This window comes from Ptychodera flava, chromosome 6, assembly GCF_041260155.1.
Source record: "Ptychodera flava strain L36383 chromosome 6, AS_Pfla_20210202, whole genome shotgun sequence".
Lineage (NCBI taxonomy): Eukaryota > Metazoa > Hemichordata > Enteropneusta > Ptychoderidae > Ptychodera > Ptychodera flava.
The window spans coordinates 2389600-2408953 of NC_091933.1; the positions used below are offsets into that span (position 1 = coordinate 2389600).

At 36.1% G+C, this 19354-nt stretch overlaps 1 protein-coding gene across 1 annotated transcript in view; it reads right to left on the bottom strand.

Annotated features, from left to right (window-relative positions):
• Nucleotides 1–19354, bottom strand: part of LOC139134581 (A disintegrin and metalloproteinase with thrombospondin motifs 9-like) — a 145742-nt gene that overhangs the window by 23069 nt on the left and 103319 nt on the right. Inside the window, exons 24-29 of the mRNA XM_070701491.1 lie at nt 18862–19026; nt 17542–17766; nt 17052–17219; nt 16581–16796; nt 16152–16310; nt 15652–15828 (exon numbers count right to left, since the gene is read on the bottom strand). Of these exons, the coding sequence (XP_070557592.1) occupies nt 15652–15828; nt 16152–16310; nt 16581–16796; nt 17052–17219; nt 17542–17766; nt 18862–19026 (1110 nt within the window). The remainder of the gene's footprint in view (nt 1–15651; nt 15829–16151; nt 16311–16580; nt 16797–17051; nt 17220–17541; nt 17767–18861; nt 19027–19354) is intronic.

Genomic DNA, 19354 nt, shown 5'->3' on the forward strand with positions numbered 1-19354 from the left:
GCAACCAAATTGTAATTCAGTTTCAAGGACAGTCAATGTTTAATGGTGGGTAGCCACATCCTACAGGATAGACCCAACCATGCAAATTATGGCACACAGACAGCAATCATCATCACAAGTCCAATCAGATTGATTTCTACTTCATATTATTATTATCAATCAACAACACTGCAGTAGTATTTGTGTGTTACTTGGACACTACAGTTTATTCTGGACTCCTTTGCATGTAAAAGAAAGTGGGCGGGGCAGATCATGTTAAGGCTTGGTGCAGAATGAACTGAAGATCAATTTGAACTTACTCAAGTGGAACAAACTGTCTTTCATGGTAGACAAGTATCTCAAAACACAGCTGTGTAAGCTAACTAAACTCCTGACTGGGCAAATTTTAATGTAAGTTTAACATTTTTTCCCATTTTACTGCAGTGATTAAACCTCTAGGTTACAAGCTGTGGTTAAACTTTTGGCCCAACACACAACTGGGTCTTAAAATCTTGACTGCACTGCCACTGATAAGGGAGCTTGGCGCACTAAAGACATTGTGAAGTTACTGTAGTAAAGGCCTACAGCAGTTTACAAAAGCAAAACTTCTTCAAGAGGTCAGTCACAATCTAAGACAGAAAATACTGAAGACCAAATGTTGCATATCTGTTTCCTATAGCTATCAATGAACTTATACAAACAATGATATTCAGTTTTAAGAGTACTCTGAGATCAGCCATTGATCCTGTCAAATTTTGAATTTAACAAGACTGTGTACATACAAAGTACAAGTATACAGATTCAAAGGCAGTTTAAAATATCAAAAATGGTTTTAGTTGATGTAGAGCTACATAGAGAAGGTGCAGCTTGGGTCACATTGTGATAACTGTTGCATGGCTATATTGATCAAGGCCAAACAGACCTACATCAGTCACCTATGGACCTTTTTATGCATTTGCCCTTGCTCTATATTGACAGCTCACTGGATAAACTCCAGGGTGCAATGAAATGTACTGGATATTTGCACATATACAAATAGTTTCTATCCAGAAAATCCCACAAAAATGTCGCCATTTCAAGGCCATTTTTGCCAAAGTGAAAATCATTAAAAGCTGGTGGCCAGCACCTCAACAAGGAATATCTGTGTTCTGTTATACAATAGCTTTGGTGAGTTGAGAAAAGAGAACTTTGACTAGAAATCTGTTGTCTACCACACACTAAGATATCGTATAAATATTTGAGTTGCTCTTTCAGACTGTTGGTATAACTTTAATTAACTATGTCTGATTGATCTGTGTGAACTAAACACAGTACAGCTGCCTCAATATTTAGCCAAATAAAAGGCCCTGATACTGGGTTTGTAAAATTACCAATGATGAGGAAATCTTATTGTTTTAATATTGAATAGCAATACTGAATATCAGGTGAAATTTAATAAATAGTTTTAGGACTTGTAAAAGTAAGTAAAACCATGAGAAAATCTAGGTGTTTTTTAATCATGGAGGTCAAAGTAAGATTTATTGAAGTGAGGTAAGTTTTCAGAGAGTACAGTATATAGCTACTTAGTAACAATCTAAGATCCTTGAATGAACTTAAAATAACGTTTCAAATAATCTTTCATTTACACTAAGAACACAAGGATTTCTTATATGAGTTGCCATGCCAAAATGATGACATCAAATCTGATGTTACCTTCAAATGATTTCATAAAATAAAGAAGTTTTAAAAGCAGTGAGAAATAGAATGGAAAGAATTTAGACACTGTCTGTCTGAGATCAGATTCAATAATCATGGAAGCCAAACAGTGTGTTCTAGGTCAAGCTGCTAAATGCTTCCGTTAGCATGATTAGTCTACTTATTATCGAAATCAAATAAATATATTACTATTATAAATTATCCAAAATATTTTATTATTGCGGATGAGGAATGTGCTTTCTCAAGTTGTAGTTCATTGACACCGCACCAGCCTTAAATATTGTAAAGGAGGCCATGAAAAATTTGGGTCTAGACATTGCATTCTTTAGACATACCTTGGTTGCTGTACTGCAGTAAGAACTGCTTTGCCACATTCATAAGTGATACTTTACACTCATCATTCCACCAGGGATTAACACAAAAGTGGGATGTATGATGGCTTTCTTTCTACAACTCCATCAATTAAGGTGGTCCCCAGACACCTGTCCTGGTTGTGTATCAATCCAAATAGCCTTAGACTACAAGAAAACTGAATGCTTTGTTTGTATGAACAGAGGAATGATAAAAGCAAACAAGGAAACTTGATAATCCCCCAGAGTCTGGCCCCTGTAATACTCCTGTACACTTCAATCAATTTAGCTGTCTTTAGCCTATGTACAAATCTTTTGCCATTTGGGTAATTTTCCAAATTTTTGTCCACAGCAAATGTACCACTCTGACTTTGTTCACATAGCAGGAAGCTAGTTGAATTTCGTGACAAAATAAAAAGAGCAAAGGCAATGTTAGGCAAGAGGATAAAACTGCAGCCAAGCAGATATAAAGAATGCATAAAACAGACCCTGATTATGACAAATGATTGAGTAGAAATCAAGGAATTTTGATGAAAATTTAATCAAACATCTGCTAACCTCATTATAGCATTACTTTTCAATATTGAGCAGCTTCTTCATAATTTTTGTTTTTTAAGACACGTTGAATCACGATGTTAAGAAACTACTGCGGCATTTTCCAGTCTTAATGGCCTTTTTTATGATTTCGTAAAGCTAGAACTTTAAGTTGTGAGAATGTATTCATTGTTCAGTTGCATAGACAAATTTTTGGAGGGTAATACAGCACTTAGTTGGTACAGTGTAGCACAATTGTTGGTATGCTTGTCATCTGCTTTGACATGGTAGTGTGTCTCTAATTACATGATTCACTTTTGAAGGTTTACACAACTAACTTGGTGACTGTACATAGGAATTTCCACATACTAAATAACCAGGCAAGTACAGATTACAGCCACACTATGGCTAATTCTTTGAGCACTAACAACTGTTTACTGTACCAACTGAGAAAACATGATTGAAATCACATATCAGTCATAAAGTAAAACCATACAGTATTTGAAATAAACACAAACCATAGAGTTTAGTTTTCAAGGTGTTCATATATATGTACTGTTCTGCATATCCTATTATTTCTGCATAACAGACAGATTATCAAATGTCTCTCCATTCTATCCAGGATAACTTCACTTTGCCATAAAGGATCACATTTTCTGTGACTGCAGTAGTGTAACTGTAGTGTTGTATTAAACTGCCAAACCAAAGTAATCATATATTTTTGTACTTGATGAAGGTGATCAACGACGTTACATATTAAATATATTTACAACAGTGTTGTAAGATAAATGTTTTGATGATATCAATGTTTTCTTTTGATGAAGATTACAAAAATATTGATCCTTGTTAAATGAAACGATTATCAGCTTATATGAATAGTAACCAAGTTGTATGATTGGTAATATATAGTATTTTAGAAGTTTAGCTTTCAATTTATCAGGAAAAAGTGATTTCCATATTCATCACTTTTAAAGTATATCAGGAGTGAAAATTGCCACTACAGGGTACCCACAACCAACCTGAAGAATGTTTCAAAGTCAAACAAATATTAATTAAAAATACCTTTGAGGTGGAATAGCAGGAGAGAGACACACCATGAGGTATATTTATTCTCTGCAGGAAATTTTCACAGAATGAGCGACTTCAATCATTCACAGTAAATGTTTGAAATTTCTGTCAAATAGACTTAAAAGGCATTCGTTGGCACCAGATTGTCTCATCAGAAAATTTACCCACCAGATTACAATTTCAATGGAAAACAAAGGCTATCACACCTCCAAAATCCTCTTACAGACTAGAACAAAGGCGATCCCTGGGATCGCGAGTAATGGCCTTAAGATTAACAATGGTCAATGCTAGACTGCAAGTCAAAGAGCCATTTGAGGACTTATCCACATTTGCACAACCTTCAATGTTTTTGCAACTCTAAAACTCTGAGAACTTTGTTATGGACTCGAGTTGAATATTCCAAACTCCATTTTGCTGAGTGTAACATTTTGTCAGTGACCTAAACTGTCTTTCACATCGCAAAGTTCTCAGTAACTCACTTCTGATGATTATTCATGCATATCAAACACAATGAAAACTTTAATACAGGCTCATATAAACATATAAATCAGCAATGCTGATGAGATCCACTAATTTCTCGATGTGGCATTCCTGAAAACATCCAAAAAATCAGTTTGACAAAAAAAGACACCAGTGTTTTCCAGTTGAAAGATTTAAGCAAAAGAAGGACATTTATAGTTTTTGAGACTAATGGCAATAATGGACAAGAAAAGGTTAAAGGTCGTAAATGTTTATGGCGGTGCGCGGTCACTGGGGCTTATTCATTACAACTGCTAAGAAGGAATATGTCTGCAGAATTTCATGAAATATTTTCATGGGTGAGGTTTGCAGAAACACAGTTTAGACCACAGGGGCTCATAAGTGCCTATTTAAGTCAATATTACAGCGTTTTTCTTTCTTTTTCAATGTTACAAATAAAGCTGAAGAGCACAACATTTGTGTAGCTGTCTTTTGTGTAGCTTGTATTGGCATGTATAGTGCGCCCTCAATGGAGAATGTGATCATATGTAAATACGACCTTTAGTTCCGTGACCTCTAGCCAATTCCTCTGGCCATGCCTTCTGGCCACGTGTACAGACGTCGCTGTGTTTACACAGGGGCTCATAAGTGCCTATTTAAGTCAATATTACAGCGTTTTTCTTTCTTTTTCAATGTTACAAATAAAGCTGAAGAGCACAACATTTGTGTAGCTGTCTTTTGTGTAGCTTGTATTGGCATGTATAGTGCGCCCTCAATGGGGAATGTGATCATATGTAAATACGACCTTTAGTTCCGTGACCTCTAGCCAATTCCTCTGGCCATGCCTTCTGGCACGTGTACAGACGTCGCTGTGTTTACTGTATATATTTCCCAAGGGAGGCAGATCCGGCCATATCCGCAGTATCAGTGTTATGGTGAATCTCCGAAAACATGAAATCTTGGTAATTTTTTTTGACGGACACGGCCATTGTTTTGGCACACCGATCTGACATTGTCATTAAAGTCTAAAAATGAACCTTCGTGAATGTAGAATGTGAAGAAAATTGGACGCTGTCAGCACCATGTCCGAAGCGACCCATGTGCGCCGTAAAGTACATGTGTGGGCAACTTGATTATACTTTATAATGAGGACGTAATCTGGTGAGTGACGGCTCGTTCAAGAGTGGTGGGGGCGTGCCTTATGCAAGAAATAAACAGGAAATTAACATATTTACAAACACGATGTGTTGCACATGGCCCGTACGCGACACAGCCGGCAGATCACCTAAGTGGTACAGCAACAGGTATTAAAGTTTGTTATGCCTATTTTGTCCCATTTTATCGCTGGGAGGTTAAAAAGCCAGTCGAGATTGCGTTATCACCTAACACCATACCGATTGGGGACAGAGCAGAGTAGATCGAAACGCAAACGGGGTGTTATTAAAGGAAAGGCAGTGACTTATTTTAAAGCTGAATAAAATGCTGTCTCTGGTTGTGTAAGTCTGTCAATCGAAATATATATTTTGTTCCCAGTTGATTAATCATGGGGGATGGCAGTCTCGATCTCCCCTTTATGGATTGATGACTCGTTCCTTCTCATTTTTGTCAATCGATGAAAGCATTTTCGTCTTCCTTATTCAATCTTACTTTGACCGATGTTATATCCTGACCTACAGTGTCATTAGTTTTGACCAACGTGCAAAGACGTTGCCCATGCGCCCGGTTGACGAGATATTTTGAAAAACGGTGAAGAAATATTATTTTCTTATGTAAACCCCTGCTCGTTCCCAGCAGAGTACTTTTTTAAAGTTCTGTACATCAGTGTACACTGTGTGTATAAGCCCTAAACCTAGTTTAATTCAATTATGGAAAGGTATTAGTAAAGAATAAAGGGTCGTTACAGTTGCTAAAATTGCGAGAAAAACGGCACGTTTTTCCAGTACTTTTACAGTTCTGTGCTTTCCATCCCCGTTACTCAAATAGAAAAGTCCTATTCACAAGCGCTATCATTTTAAATCACGTCCAGGATGTGCTGTTGATTTTCATTCTTTCGTGCAATTTCATTCGTTTGAAGCAATTTCATTTGACTGCTCTGTGGGACTCTTCTGGATATGTGTTTTGGATAAAAAGAACTCTACAGTGATAGACATAAACTTCGACGGTGATAGGTATACAATATCGGTTCGATGTGCGAAGATATACAGATTACAAGTTATTTTAGAAGTTCTCAAAACCAGTAAAAATAACGTAGACGTACATCGCATGCTTTCTTACACCGAACGAGCCGTCGGTTTCCATAGCTATTACGTGAAATCCGGCCTCACCGATGTCCCTGTCCCGATTCGGAGAACAACTTTCAAGCTGCGAGTTGAGGTTCAGATGTCCGATTTTTTCATATTCAAAAGATTTATTGATTCAGAGAGAACGCCTGTCTTGTTTTTAGCACATGAGGGCAATTGAAAATTCAAAGCCAAATAGCCAGTGGGAAAAAATTCGACCGGACGACTCGCTCTCACCAGCGATCGCAATGAAAATAAAATCGAAGTCTCTGAAGTCGGTATTATTGCTCCGCCATGTTTACTGTCGGTTGTACGGCCAGTTTAAATTCACAGATTTTCTTCACGGTAAAATTCATATAATCGCCATACCACGAAGTTCCCTGTGCAATATGTCTTATGTCAATATGTCTATTTGGCAGAAAAAGCGTTACGGACATTCGATCGATGGTGATGAACTTTTCCAGGCCGCGACATATCACCAGTTACGAACTTTACCGGTTTTCGATATATTATCAGCATTGTTCACGTTGTGTTTTGAGTCTGATATCGAATATAACAGGAAAAAACTAACGATTTGAGTGACGATAGAGACCATGCCCGATACGGAAAATTGACACCAACTACTTGCATTGAGCAGTGACCTGAAACTTCAGACTTATATATAAATGTCGACAATATAAAATATCGAAATGCCGGAGAGAGAGAGGGAGAGAGAGGTCTACGCTGTCGCGATCTGAATATGTACTGTTTCGGATATGACTTCGGTATAGACGATACACAGACATCGAAAATGTACACCTACTTTCCAGAAATTCGACTAATCTTATAATAAGAGTAGAATAAATATAAAAGTGGTGGTTGAAGTAAATCTTCAGATATTGGTCGCCATAGTCTTCTCTTAAAAATATTATCTTCAACACCACCTTTCTTATGATCGGTGATGTCATTTTTTATTATTTTTACAAACTTTCAATGCATCAAACGCCATTAGACTATCTCATCTGCCTGTCAGGGAGTTACAATATATTTCCAAGGGCTGGCACACGATGTCAACTTACGCGTCGTCCGTCGAGCGGCCGGTGGCAGTGTCACAGATCGCTCCGTCTGTAATCGCGGCCACTTTGATTTTGATGTGACACCCAGGTGCGTTTGAGGTTTTTTGTTACCTAATTTGTCGACCTCACAAAATTTCACAGTCCGTGCTTTGAAGCAGTCTCAACATGGCAAACATGTCTCGCGTAAATTTCATCCTCGTCGTTCCAATTAATTCGACCACTAAATTATTTCGGCAGTTTTAATTTCCTAATAAATCGACGATTTTGAAATCGTAATTATTTTTTTCTGGTCGAATTGATCGATTGAGACTCATTCTGTACGCCTGCTAACTTTCTTGAAGATAAGAACACGTATTTTCGACCATTTTCCCGTGAGCCGTCGACGGCTTCTACGATGTTTGCTCGATCGCGCGTACAACGCACTGAATACTTTACCGGACTTTCTTTGCTCTGCGTTTTTGCCAAAAACAACAGTCGCCAGAGCCGTAACATGTTGCTCCATGCTTGAGGTCGCCGGTAGCCCTGGTGCTTTTTGACGCTCATTAATGCAGACTCGCCCACATAAATATATGAATATTTATGATGCATTTTAAGTAACCAGGTACTTAGCGGCGCTGATGGTCTTGGCTTGGCGAAGAGCTGCTTCCCTTGGGAAATTAGTACAGTAAGCATAGCGAGGGCAGGGCAGGAAGTAGGCATGGCTAGAGCCGGGCCTAGAGGTCACGGAACTAAAGGTCACATTTACGAGGACGCACTATACATGCCAATACACGCTACACAAAAGACAGCTACACAAGTGTTGTGCTCTTCAGCTGGATTATTTGTAACATTGAAAAAGAAAGAAAAACGCTGTAATATTGACTTAAATAGGCACTTATGAGGCCCTGTGTTTAGACTGATAAATTTTAGATCAGTTATTTATACTTAAGTAAGATAAATAGTAGGTATAATTATAGATATCCTGATATCCTAACAGATATGCCATGCTAGATATCAAATCACAGTATTTGCTGCTAAATTTATAAAGCCCCTTGGATAGCCAGAATAGCATCGGCTGGGGTGGGCTGCAAAATTATGATGCTTGCAAGCTGACCTTAAAAATGTCTCACTCACTGTGGAAAAAGTTAGACAAATATAGAACAAGTTGCCATGGGCATGGCTCCCCTGGGAAGATTTCTTCCCACATTTATCCATGTAGACTGGTGGGAAATGCTTCAACTTAAAAGGATCACAATTAAATTAATCATGGATGATACTCTATTATTTTAAGCAACCATCAACTTTGATTCCAAAGTTCATAGGTCTCAGTCAAGTATAAAGCCTAGCTATTGGTGAACTATTTTAGAAAACTGTGTCAGTGTCTGATTTATGAGGATGAAGGTCCAATAACATGTTTAAGAATTTTTAAAGCTAGAGGCCTTACAGTTTTAACAATTCAGAATTCATTTCATAATCTACATCTCAGATCAGTGCTTAAAGCTGGAAATACATATATTTCTGGCGTGAAACTGAAGTTGCTAGTATCTCACTAATTCATCCATATCTTTGGAAATTTTCAAATTTGTAATATTATTGAAATGTATAAGAACAATCTCACTGGTGCCATTGCAGTGAGATTATTTGATTTATATAGTACAAAGTGAGCGTGCAATTTACATTTTGAAGTCAGTAACTTCAGAGAATCAGTTCTCCGTATTTTCATCATGCACCATGAACTCCACATTGTGAGCTCAAGCTGAGCCAATTCAGAGCTCTGACTAAAATTGCCCTTGTAAATGCAGAATTCAATTTACATGACGATATGTCTAACTTGACCTTGACATAAAGAAAAGCCAATAAAGAACACACTCAGAAAGAAGCAGGTAGAAATGTTATTCTTCAATCACTAGATCTGCAGCTGATGGGGACCTTTGACCCTATGTGAAATCAGTAGAGGCTGATCCCTTGACAACTGTAAACATCTGTCAGATAGATATGATGTCTAGAGAGATAAGGATGACCAACCTGGGGAGACTTTGTTGGGGTACATGCTATGTCATGGGTTTTCACTTACAAGACATTCTCTTACTCTTCCCACACATTTTATAAATAAAAGAGTACTTAATAGGTCTACCCTTGCTTGTCATAAACTTACAACTGTCTTCAAGAATTACCCAACATCTCTTCCCTAATTCATGATAAATATTGAAGCTTTCCTTTCTTTTCTTTTCTAGATTACAAAAATTGTACAGCATTTTGAACTAAAATCTGACTGCATATCAATATCACAGCATACTATACATTTGATGTAATCATGCCTTGCAGATTCACAGACACAAAATGACAAGATGCATTTGTCTTTTCAACAGTAAAAAGTATAGCAACCTTTGAAATAACCACTGGTGAAAAACGTTAGTACCTCCTTATCTCACTCATACAAAAATCAAATTCAGGTCAGGATCATGTGAACTAACACATCAATACCACTGCAGTAGAAGATTGGGAAGATATTGGTTGCCAAATTGATATTGAGTAACAAGTTGATATTTGTTGCTAAGCTGATATTGGTTTGCCAAAGTGATATTGATTGCCAAAGTGACATTGATTGCCAAACTGATATTGGTTGCAAAGCTGATATTGGTTTGCCAAAGTGATATTGATTGACAAACTGATATTGATTGCCAAGGTGATATTGGTTGCTCAGCTGATATTGGTTTGCCAAAGTGATATTGATTGCCAAACTGATATTGGTTGCAAAGCTGATATTGCTTTGCCAAAGTGATATTGATTACCAAACTGATATTGGTTTGCCAAGGTGATATTGATTGCCAAACTGATATTGATTGCCAAACTGATATTGTTGCCAAGCTGATATTGGTTTGCCAAAGTGATATTGATTGACAAACTGATATTGATTGCCAAGGTGATATTGGTTGCTCAGCTGATATTGGTTTGCCAAAGTGATATTGATTACCAAACTGATATTGGTTGCCAAGCTGATATTGATTGCCAAACTGATATTGGTTGCAAAGCTGATATTGCGTTGCCAAACTGATATTGGTTTGCCAAAGTGATATTGATTGCCAAACTGATATTGGTTGCAAAGCTGATATTGCTTTGCCAAAGTGATATTGATTACCAAACTGATATTGTTTGCCAAAGTGATATTGATTACCAAACTGATATTGGTTGCCAAGCTGATATTGGCTCTAAAAATAAAGATGGCCGAAATAACATGAAGTGAAGTAAGAACTCCAATCTGTTATGTCGCTATGATACTTCTCCCTTTCCAACCTATACTGATCATTTCTCCTCGTTATGATTTCCTTAAATATATAATAAATAAATGCCAAATATTATAGAAAACTCATGGTATTTGTTTAAAAGTAAACCACAGGCTCCCTGTGCCAAAATTTAAATTTCATTGATTAAAATATTATCTAGTCATCAACATTGATAAAAAATGATACAAATTTATGTAAAAACGATCAATTGATATAAAAATTACAAAAAACTATGACTCTGTCAATCTAGACTTAAAAATCATTAAACGTAGACTTTTTTCAAGTTAATCAGACTATGAGACAATTAAAGGGAATACATATACACAGACTGTAAGCTTGTACTGGTCATGACATGTACATTGTATACCATGTACAGGCTGTAGATCCATAGAACCAAACCTCCCTGAAGGTTAAGACCTAGATACAATGATACATGTCAGGTCTCTGTTTAATGAAATTCGGATTTTCAAATGGGAAGTGTCAACTTTGTTTTGTTACAATATGCATAAGCCTCATATCTTTAACAGTGAGCAAAGTAAAATTATATTATCGATCAGAGATGAATAAGACTTCATAAAGCTAAACTGTAAATCAGTGTTGCAACAAAAGTTAAACAATTTTGTTGCTTTTGAATACTGCAGCATTAAGAAACGACGGTGACACAGAGCTTTTTTGGAAATGTATCCATATATGGTGTGTACAGCCAGTACAGCATCTGCTAAATTCAGTCAGTTTTCCCTTGCTAATCCTCAATGTTTGTTTCTCCAAAGTATTTCTGCTGTCAACGCCTTGACTTGGTCCTTTGATAGTTGCTTGCTTTGCCTTGCTTCGTAACTTCTCTTCAGATGATAACTTGTCTGCTGACTTCAAGTGTTTTATCAAATACTCTACACTGGTATGTCTTTCTACCATTCTAAGATAGCATTTTATAGCTGCACTGGTTTTTGACACTCAGTCAAATATTTCTCATTCATTGGAATAAATGAATGACTAATTAAACTTTATACATAAAAGCACCCACTATAGGCAAACCGAGTCATTTCATTTGTCAGAGGTATTTAAAAATGACAAAATTGCTGAGGTATTCCAGAGTGTATTCCACTTCTACAGTCACATGGAATGATGTAAAACCAAAGAAATACACAGTTTGAGAAAAAACATGGTTACTGAACTACATTCACAAAACCATTCATGAAACCATCAATAGTTAAGATGATTGTCTTTCTGAATGACATACTTACAAATTTAAGATTCACGATAAACATTCATACGAATGCTGTCAAAAATGGCTGAAATAATTACATCCATACCTGTTCGTCTCTAAATTACTGCGTTAAAATTTATCAATTTTACCAACTGAAGAGTTTGTGATTCATTTACATAAAACAGTGAGGTCAAAGTTTCCATACAAGTCACCAGTAATTCGTTGGTTATTGGTAAAGCTGAAAAAGTATCTTTCATGCCACTGATTATGAGTCGTATCCATATCTTTAGAAAAGTTACAGTACTAAATTCTTCAAGAAATATTAGACCATTAGAGATAGCCTCTTTGTTCCCAGTGTTATACTGGTTGTGTAATGGATATGCAAACATCCCTGTCTGAGTAAAGTTTAGGGATAGCTGAAAAAAGCTCTATTTCAGGTCTAATCGTTCATTTCAGTGTTCAGTCAAGTTTTCTGAGATTTCGAAATGATGTTTAAATAGTTAGATTTGTTGTCTGAAATTATAAATACCTCAATGCAACCAATAAAATTACATTGCATTATCATCCAACAATTTTTGCATGCATTAAGTTTATTTGGAAATGTAATAAATTAGGTTTAAAAAAATGGAGTTGATGACGCTTTGCTCACATTTGGTTTGATGAGGCAGGCCCGAGTGAGTGTACATATGATATTTAATAGCTTTCTACAGGTCTTCACTTGCAACATTCAAAATGTCAAGTGCATTTGAACACATTTTGATGCACAGTCTATCAAATATCAAGGCAAAGTATATAAATGGTTGGCAACTGTTGCAATGGACACACACATATATAAAACACCATGCAGCCTGGTACATCAAAATCAGTGATACAACCTACCATATCAAAGTAAAGACGTCCTCTTGTAATATTGTATTACATGGAATTATGGTAAACAATATTTGGTAATTCATCAAGCAGTAATATTTAAAAAAAACAAATTATTATTGGCTTGGAGGTCTTTGGCTGTGTTTCTGTAAAAATCATGCTCAACATGTTAAACTCTGACTTGCACTTGTTGAGATTTCTACCACTTTTACACTTTGGCTACTCATTAGCATACTTTTAGTAAATGATAATTTCATTCAAACAAATTCCCATTTACAGTTGAGCATGTGCAATGGTTCTCAAGTTTATGAAATTGGACCAGGGAATTCAAGAATGAGATATTTGGCATTTTCTGGACCAAAAACAGAAAAACTTGTCCCAAAAATACAATATTGCAGATTTTGTAACAATTTGAGCAAAATTTATGTAGATTATCCTTAAGAACCTTCATATCAATTTCAAAGCAAATAGACCAGCAATTTTAGAGAAGATTCTTTTGAACAAAAAAGGAAACAATGACCCAAAAGTATAGATATGCAAAGTTCACCACCATTTAAACAAACTCAACAAAACTTTACCCTAGGAATATGCATGCAAAGTTTCAAAGCAATGAGACAAGTGATTTCAGAGAAGACTTTTTGACCAAAAATGGGAAAAATTGCCCAAAAAATACAAATGTGAAAATTTCACCATAATTTGAACACACCTGACTAATGTCACCTGTTAGATCATGCATAACAAATTTCAAAGTAATCTGACGCATGAGATTTCAGAGAATAAATTTTTTAACCAAAAAGGGGAAAAAAATTACCTAAAGATACAACTGAAAATTTCACCACAATTTAAACAAATCTAATTGAGTCACTTTAAGGAACCTGCATACCAAGTTTCGGACCAAATGTAGCCAGTGGTAGCAAAATTTTTTCAATTTGTAAAATTTGCCTTATTCCCCCCTCATTTGAATATTTTTGATACTAACATGTTCATTTGAACAAATTCACATCTCCACCCCTGGGTGCACCTCTACACCAAATACTATGTTTTGGAGTTTTGATGTGAACGGACATACATACATACATACTTACATACATACATACATACATACATACATACATACATACAGATGCCACCAACTTATCATATGAGCTCTCTTTGATATATATACATACACCAAATGAAAGCTAAAAATGTTGTCATGCAAACAAGATTTGATTAAAATATATATGCCAAAGTATCAAATCTTCTGCATATTTGCAAATTTAATAGTTTCCTTTCATAAGTTGCAGCCTGTTGCAAGGGCATTTTTTTCGAGGTCAACCCTGTTTTCTTGTAGCTTCATAGTTGAGGTTACACTTATGTACATGAAGACTCAATGTTTAAAAACACCATGAATGGTGCAATGGTCAAAGTAATTTGTACTTTGCATATGCATTCTCCAAATAATGATAGGTGCTACCTCTGTCAATCCTAGTAATATCTTACTAATAAATATAACAAGACAGTTGGTATATAAAGAAAAAAACATTAAAGTTTTGAATAACAATAAATCTTAACCAGATAAAAAATCATGCATTTAATAAAAATATGAAGAATTGATCTAATTCTAGAAGAGAGAAATATCAGCCATTGTTTGTCAGGAAAATAAATAAATTTGGGGTAGCTCAAATGCACCATTCTTTACATTCTATTTTCAGTTTTTAAATAGCAATTCAGCCAAAAATGATGACAAAATACTTGAATACTTGTTATGGGGCACTCTGTGCAGACAACACTTTTATGGAAGGAATATATATTTCTACAGATTGACTCTAAGAAAAAAAAACAATAGCATGAAAAATTTGTATCATCAAAGTTGCACATTAATGACAATAAAAGTGAGGTAGATAGGGGAGAAACAATAAAATTTACACCCATCTTGTTATAAGTAGAAATTTTTATCATTTTTTGTTTTGTTTTTAAAGTTGAACTTGTTTGAAAAAGCTAAGCAATAGGTGTTTTCTTTCTGCTGAGAATATAGCACCTTTCATTAAATAATGGCTAGTTCTGATATATACTCATATAAACATGGAAGTCAAGACACCCTAATACAAGTGATTTCTGTATACAAAACCATCTTGTTATGCTAAAACCAATGCCCCACTCTCTACTCTTAAACTTTTGGCTGTCAGAGCGTGTTGTCTTACTTCTATCAGATAAATAGGATAGTGGCAGAGATGAAAACTTTTTGACCCTGTGAATATTTGGACATTTGGAAAATTGAAAGAGTAAACACACTATTAAGTCCCTGTCCTGTATCAAAACAGTGCTCTAACCATACGGTTGTCGCATGACCTTTCAATAAGTTCAATTTCGAGACGCACAATTCAAAGTATGTCACCTTTCTCATAAATGCTAAAACTATTTCAATAAATAAGTTGCTTTGTTGATTGCACAAACATATATTTTGTCTCTTTATATACTTAACAACATATAGTATAGACATCTCTATCATCATGGGAGTTATCTTGGGTCTATCGCATGCTATATAAAAAAAGATATAACGAGTGAATTTCTTTCCAGTATGATATTCTTACAACTCTGTTTGCTTGGACACAATTCTTTACTTGCAATTAGTTGATAAATAAGTTGAGTTTTGCTATTTTCACTAATGAAACATTTACAGATACACATGGTAACTCTTCTGTTTTTCCAATGGTGAACATCTATATCCAATGTCATTTTAGTCTTTCCTTGAATTCTCCTTCTCCTTACAATTAAAATCACTGACACCATGCTATGGTAGAATCCCCAAGCTTATCAATACATGACTACAGCAGTTACCTGTAACTTGCCTTACAATATGTTGTGTACTATGTATTGATAAGTCAAAATGAAGACTGACATATATTATTGTCCTACCCGTGACCATCGTCCTCTGTACCACTGCGCCCGTTCAGGACACTCCCCATCAATACATGTAGTTGTGTTCACTGGTTTGTCTTTGAGGTCACATCTCCGATCTTCAAGGATTTGTCCGTTTCTCATTTGGCAGCGTACAACTCGTGATTTGCTGCCACTACCACAAGATTTTGAGCACTGAGATGGTAAAACAAAATAGAAATGAGATAAAGGAAATGAAAGGAGTCATGCCTGATGCAGTGATGTACAAAAAGTGGCATGTTACAGATATTTTGACTTCACTATTTGGCCTTTGCAGGTGATCCACACTGAAAACCAAAGACGTTACATAGAGTCACTACATTGTAATGCTCTGTCAAGGCATTATGAAGAGAAAACCAAGGAAAACCACAACATTCATCTACATCATGCTAAAGATAACTATTATCATCATTATTGTTATTATTACAACTACTTTTTCATCCTGAATGATATTTTGCAATAAACAAAGTTTTACTCACCACACCCCATTCTCCAAAGTTCCAAGTAGGACAAGGTCCTGAATCACATTCAGTCATTTCTTCTGGTTTACGACTCTCTTCACAAACACCGCTTTCTCCATCTTGATCTTGACAAGCTACAGCACGTCTTCTATAGCCATCACCACAGGTGGTTGAACACTGAAATGGACAATCATTACATACATGTTCTGTTCACATTTATGAGGATCAAAGTTCACAGCTCAGTGAAGATTGGAAGCCATTCCTGTATCACATGAAAGACAATAATGACGGTGATCAAATATTGGCTACTTTGTCCTTTTCAGGTAAAAGCTTTACTGTGTGTTTGGCTTTCTTGTTATCTCAAAGATTAGAAAGAAAGAGTAGAAAGTAGAGGATACATATGGAATTATCTGAGGATGAAATTTCTCTGCCCACAAATCCACTTACTGAACTCCATGGCCCAATTCTCCATTGACTTCTCTTTGCTACTGTATTGTCCCTGATATCAGCCACAGGATACTGTTCACACTCATTGATGTTACACTGTTTTTGTTGGATTGGTTTTTCTGATTGGTCACACTCTTCATCACTGCCAATCACACCATCATGGTAAACACATGCTACATATCGGCCACTGGTTCCTGTCCCGCACGTCACTGGACACTGTTTCAAAATTTAAAAGATGCACAGCTTTAATAAACATGATCATTTCCATTTTTTATTAATTAACACAAGAGAATGTTCATGCTTGAACAACCATCAAACTATTTACTTTTAAGTCATTGTGGTTATGACACAAGTATACATACAATGTTGCCAGCACATCTACAAAAGGCAACCTAATTGGGCAGTTAGTCCATTTATTATTAGACAACAAGAAATCCATGGCAACACTGATGGAAGTATTTTCCAACTTACCGCAATCCATTCACCAGTTCTCCAGAATGGACATGGTTTATCTTCACAATTCTCTCTATGTGATGGTTTGGCTTGCAGATCACAATACTGATCGTCAACGGTGCTACCATACGGGTCAACACAGCTTACGTACCTATCACGAGTTCCAACACCGCAGCTTTTTGAACACTAATGCAAAACAGGAAAAATGTACATCACTACTACATTTTCAACTTTAAAATAACTAATTGGATGTGGGTGATCTCATCAATCTTTCTAGTTGCAAAGTGTCACTATCTCCAAAATTCCAAGTTGGTTAATTGACACACAGCTTGTGTACTACGATGAGTATGCTTTTACCTCATTCACATTCATTCATTTCACTACATTTTAAATAAATGGATCTGTCAATAATGTGGTGATATTATTTCATTTACACTTTCAACATGATTTAAATAATACATTTTACTACAGAAAAGTGAAAAAAAATCCTTGCAAGAACATAACTTACAGTTGTCCAGTCGCCTGTTCTCCAATCACTGACTCTAGAGGGCCTCCTATCAGTGTATGAAGTTGCACTTGGTGTATGTGTGACCGGACATTGTGACTTTACACAGTCCTGTTTGTCAGCTGGCCGGAGAGCAGCATCACACTTATCATCAGTGAGTCCATGACCTTCTCTAAATCTGCAAATTATATCTCTCATCTGTACGCCTCTACCACAAGAAACAGAACACTGAAATGGGAAGACAATTTCAGGTAAAACACAAAACTCAAAATTACTGAATTGAGAGTGTACACAAACCTATACTTTGGTAAAGTAGCCATTGTTTCACAAAGAATAAAAAGTTCTAATAGACTACATTTGTGCTTTTGTTTCTATAACTGCAGATTGAATTATGTTCAATTCACTACAAATCTTGGAAGCAAGGCTGTAATCTGCAGTAGTAGCATCATTTCTGTACAAAAAGTTGTGCACGTTCCGCTTTTTCTGGAACTGAACTTGGAAATGCATTTATCATGTATTATTATACACCTACTGCCGTAACCTATGGGAGTTTGACCATCAAATAACTTCCCGTATTTTGTGTAGTACGCAGAGTCCCGAATACGGGAGACGCGCCTGTTTGGGGTTTGTAGCAATTTTATTTCAACAATCCCGCGCGTTCCACTCATATCGCGCGTGTCGCATCCCTCAAAATTTACCATAGAATTAGTTTATACGGACGATTAATGGAGGGAGGTGTATAATAATAGGGTTACACACAAAATACGGCCCTGTATGGACGAGGGCTAAGTGAGTGACGTATTGGACTTGCCTTCGGCTCGTCCAATACGTCACTCACTGAGCCCTCGTCAATACAGGGCCGTATTTTGTGAATAACCCTATATTATTCAGTAGGTGCAACATTTTACAATGACAATAACAAACATCAAAATATAATATTGTTGTCTAACACACACACATATATTAACAATAAATTCTCGAACAGGCTTAGCAAGCAAAGTAAAAGACCTATTTGAAACTAGACTCCATCTAAATTCCATTTCAAACATTGTGTGATAAAAATTGATACCGAAGTCCTACTTATCAATTTTTCTAAATTATTTTCCCTGCATTTTCCACAAAGATCATCTTTCCACAAAGATCATCTAAGTAGCACTGAACCAACAGTGTGGGGGAGTTTATTGACACATTCAGTGTATGATAAAAATATCAGCATGATTTGAACTGTGATTTTCAACATATTGACAGATCTTTCAATAAAGAATCTGACCATTTGCACTGATAGAATGAATTATAAGAAATACTAGTGATATAGACACTTACTGGAGTCCACTGACTCGGATACCATATTGGACATTCAATTGCATCACACCGTTGTGTACTTGATGGCATCTGAGAACTGTCACAATCTGATGTTCTAACATATTCATCTCCATAGCGACAGAGTACATGTCTCAATCTCTGACCAGTTCCACAGGTAACTGAACACTGCAAGGGACAACGGACATGCATCTCATACACAATACTTCTCACATTATGGTAAATTCAACTCCTTTCTCAGACATCAATAAACTTAAAATGACATATCTAAATCACCATTGACCAAACTGTTTACTGATGGCAACATGATGAGTTGATTCAGATTTTGCCACTTCTTCTACTACTTCTTTTGAAATCAGTCACTTGTCATGTCTGGCAAGTTCAATGTGACAGCTGGCAAAGAGTATAAATTACATCCCTTGTGGATGAAGAGTGGGCAAGGACAGCATGGCATGTAGTGAAGAATTGCACAGAATATAGCAAATTAATTTAACAA